Source organism: Palaemon carinicauda, unplaced genomic scaffold, assembly GCF_036898095.1.
Source record: "Palaemon carinicauda isolate YSFRI2023 unplaced genomic scaffold, ASM3689809v2 scaffold119, whole genome shotgun sequence".
NCBI classification, from domain to species: Eukaryota; Metazoa; Arthropoda; class Malacostraca; order Decapoda; family Palaemonidae; genus Palaemon; species Palaemon carinicauda.
This window is the reverse complement of record NW_027168693.1, coordinates 131,144-135,000: the sequence shown is the minus strand read 5'-3', so window position 1 is coordinate 135,000 and position 3,857 is coordinate 131,144. Positions and strand designations below refer to the sequence as shown.

Genomic DNA, 3,857 nt, shown 5'->3' with positions numbered 1-3,857 from the left:
CTCTCAGATTAAGAATTTTGTTATAAATGCTTTGGTTGAGGGGGAGACTTTGCCAGAGGAAGCTTATGATTTATTAGATGAAGAGGGATCCCAGTTAGCTCTCAAACAGTTAGAATTGCAGTATGCTCGTGGAAAAGAGGAGAGAGATAGACATGAGAGGAGAGAGCGTGAGGAGTTGGAGAAGAAAGAGAGGAGAGAGCGAGAGGAAAGAGAGAGAGAGCGTGATGAGTTAGAGAGGAAGGATAGGATAGAACGAGAGGAAAGAGAGCACAGATATCAATTAGAGCTGTTGGAGAAAAAGAGAACGATAAAAGATAACGTGAGCCAAGGTGATGAAAGTGAACAGGTAATTGATGTTGTTAAGGCTTCTAAAATGATTCAGTTGTTTGATGAAGCGGATCCAGATGAGTTCTTTATGCTTTTTGAAAGACTTGCGCTTAATTTAAAGTGGCCTAAGCGTTTATGGCCCGTAATCTTGCAGCAGTCATTAAAGGGTAAAGCTAGAACAGTTTTCTTGTCGTTAACATCTAGTGAGAGCAATGATTACGACTTTACTAAAGATAGTATCCTGAAAGCTTATGAGCTTACGGCTGAGTATTATCGTCTCAAGTTTCGAAGATATAAGTTTGATTCGCATTCATATATTGAATATTCACATAATCTTGTTAAATTACATGATAAATGGTATACAGCAGCGAGTGTCACTACCTTAAGTGAATATAGGGAGCTCATTTTACTTGAACAGTTCATTAGAGGTGTTCCTATTGATGTTCAGAGATACTTATTTGAGCGTGAGGTTACAACTTTATAAAGAGCAGATGTGTTAGCTGAGAATTACAGTTTAATTAAACCACATAAACATAGTCAAAGATAATCCAAGAAATCTCCAGGTAATGTATCAGAGGAGAAGAAATCCTCTGGCTCATTCAGTAAAAGTCTGTCTGAGGTTAGGTGTTACAAATGTAACCAGCTTGGTCACATGAAGGCAAGATGTCCTAGTAATTATAAGGAGGGGAAGAGCGAATCTTCGGGATCAAATATGGCAATTAGGGAGGTCCAGTAGGAAATTCCTGTTTCTCATTGTGATAGGTTAGATAATGAGTTTGCTCCTTTCAAGTTTGATGGGGTGGTGTCAGTGTCAGATGACCTAGGTAAAAGTGTGCCTGTTAGGATAGTACGGGACACTTGTTCTTCTAATAGTCTAATTGTAAAAGGAAAGGTTCCTGGATTGGAAAAATGTTTTACATCAGATAGACTGGTTGTTAGAAGTTTGGGTGGACTGGTAACAGTTCCCTTGTGTAGGTTATATCTGCATTGTGGTTTATTAGCTCGTTATGTCACAGTTGGGGTGGTGGATGAATTGCCCATTCGAGGTGTTGATTTTCTTATGGGGAACGACTTGGCAGGAGGGAAGGTTGTACCTAGTCCCATAGTTGTTGACACTCCATTAGAGGTAAGCCCGTGGAAGATCCAGTATTGTATCCTTCTTGTGTTGTACAGCGCAGCAGAAGTCTGGCTGTGGTAGAAGTCCCACGAGAGCGTGGAACAGATGTGACCAAGGACGTCAATGTAAGTACTATGTCAGGTACTTTAGGAAAAGATGCTGTTGGTACAGTTGACGTAGATATCAATATTAATAGTTTATTCCAAACTGATAGTTTTGGAGGTAATGTAAAAGAGAAAGAAAGTGTGCTAGAAACTAAGTTTGGTTTGAAGACTGGTAACGTATTGGTAAATACTGTAAACTCAATTGAAAATGAAATTAATTCAAGTAATGTTTTTGATTACTCTGATAATCTTTTTGATATGAAATGTTCTGACATTATAAAAGCTCAACAGGAAGATTTGTCTTTGCAGTCTATTTACAGTGAAGTTGTTGCAGAAGACCAGATCAATACGGAGCCAGTATGCTATTACCTGAGGAATGGACTACTGATGAGGAAGTTCAGATCTTTGCATACTCCGGCAAGTTCAATTTGGGAAATCAAGAATCAGATTGTCATTCCAGTGAGCCTAAGGGCAAAAGTATTACACATGGCACATAATGTATCTTCTTCACACTTAGGAATAAGGAAGACTTTGAGTGCAGTTCTTCAACTCTTTTACTGGCCTGGTATACGGAAAAGTGTCACAGAGTACTGTAAGTCTTGTTCAGTATGTCAGCTGGTTGGTAAGCCGAATCAGATTATAAAACCTGCCCCTTTACAACCTATCCCTGTTTTATCTGAGCCTTTTGACAAAGTCATATTAGATTGTGTGGGTCCTTTACCCAAAAGTAAGAAGCAGGATCAATATATGATTACAATGATGTGCAGTTCCATTCGTTATCCTGATGCCTATCCACTTAGGAACATAAGTTCTAAGACACTGATCCCAGTTTTAATAAAATTTTTCACTCAGTATGGTATCCCCAAGATTGCCCAGACTGATAGAGGAAGTAACTTTACCTCTGATTTATTTAGACAGGTTATGGCAGCTATGAGCATTAAACATATCTTGTCCTCGGTATACCATCCAGAGAGTCAAGGAGCCCTGGAACGGTTCCATCAGACGTTGAAGGATGCCCTTACGAAGTACTGTCAGGAACATCAGACAGACTGGGATGAAGGATTACCATTCGTGTTGTATGCCATCCGCAACACTCGACAAGAAAGTCTTGGATATTCTCCAGCCGAGTTGTTATATGGAAGGAAAGTGAGAGGTCCTTTGGAGATACTCTATGACATGTGGTCAGATCAGACGAAAGAGGTAACATTAGGAGATTATGCTAAGAACTTACAAGGTAAGCTAGAGAGCTCTCGTAAATTTGCACATGAAAATTTAAGCATAGCTCAAGATAAGATGAAATTAAATTTTGATAATAAGGCTAAGACACGAAGTTTTAGGCCAGGTGAATCTCTTTTAATGCTAGTACCCATAAGAAAAACATTTGAAAATAGATATGAAGGTCCTTATACAGTGATGAGCAGAAACAAGGATAATTATGTCATCTCTACTCCGGGAAAGAGAAAAAGCGAGAAGATGGTGCATATAAACCTACTAAAAAAGTTTGAGACCCCATGTGACAATGTCAGCTTGATTTGCAAGTCAACTGTGGAAGATAATGTGAAACTTGGTGAAATAGATTTTCCAGATCGAAGTAAATGCATACCTCTAAATAATACACTTTCATTAAATAACATTGACTGTAAACTTAATTATCTCTCATCTCAACAGGCTAGTGACTTGAAAAAGTTATTGGAACTTTTTCCAGAGATCTGTGGAGATGTGCCTACCCAGACACCATTGGTAGATTATCAGCTAGAGCTTAAGCCAGGTACAGAACCTCAGAAGAGTGCCCCATATAGAGTTTCCCCTCAAAAGAGAGCCATACTAAAGAAGGAAACTGACTTTTTGCTGCAACATGGTTTTGCGGAGCCAAGTATTAGTCCTTGGGCATCGCCATGTGTTTTAGTTGAAAAACCAGATGGCTCCTATAGACTCTGCACTGACTTTAGAAGACTAAATGAGGTAACTGTTTCAGATTCTTATCCATTACCAAGGGTGGATGACCTCATAGATCAGGTAAGCAATGCTGTATATGTTACAAAGATTGATTTATTACGGGGTTATTATCAAGTTCCATTAGCGGATAACACGAAACCCCTGACAGCATTTACTACTCCAGATGGACTATATCAATACACAGTCCTTCCATTTGGACTTAAGAATGCTCCTGCAGTTTTTCAAAGATTAATGGATCAAGTAATCAGCAATATGCCTGGTATTCGAGTGTATCTTGACGACATTGTTGTATTTTCAGATACTTGGCTGGAACATCTTTCTATGCTGAAGGATTTACTTGGCAGGTTGAGACA

At 39.0% G+C, this 3,857-nt stretch overlaps 1 protein-coding gene across 1 annotated transcript in view; it reads left to right on the top strand.

The window, feature by feature from the left end:
- LOC137635376 (uncharacterized) overlaps positions 1-2,723 on the top strand; it is a 2,857-nt gene extending 134 nt beyond the window's left edge. Inside the window, exons 1-4 of the mRNA XM_068367843.1 lie at positions 1-791; positions 1,344-1,453; positions 1,501-2,573; positions 2,672-2,723. The exon at positions 1-791 is cut by the window's left edge and continues 134 nt beyond it. Of these exons, the coding sequence (XP_068223944.1) occupies positions 1-791; positions 1,344-1,453; positions 1,501-2,573; positions 2,672-2,723 (2,026 nt within the window). The remainder of the gene's footprint in view (positions 792-1,343; positions 1,454-1,500; positions 2,574-2,671) is intronic.
- The last annotated feature ends 1,134 nt before the right edge of the window (positions 2,724-3,857 follow it).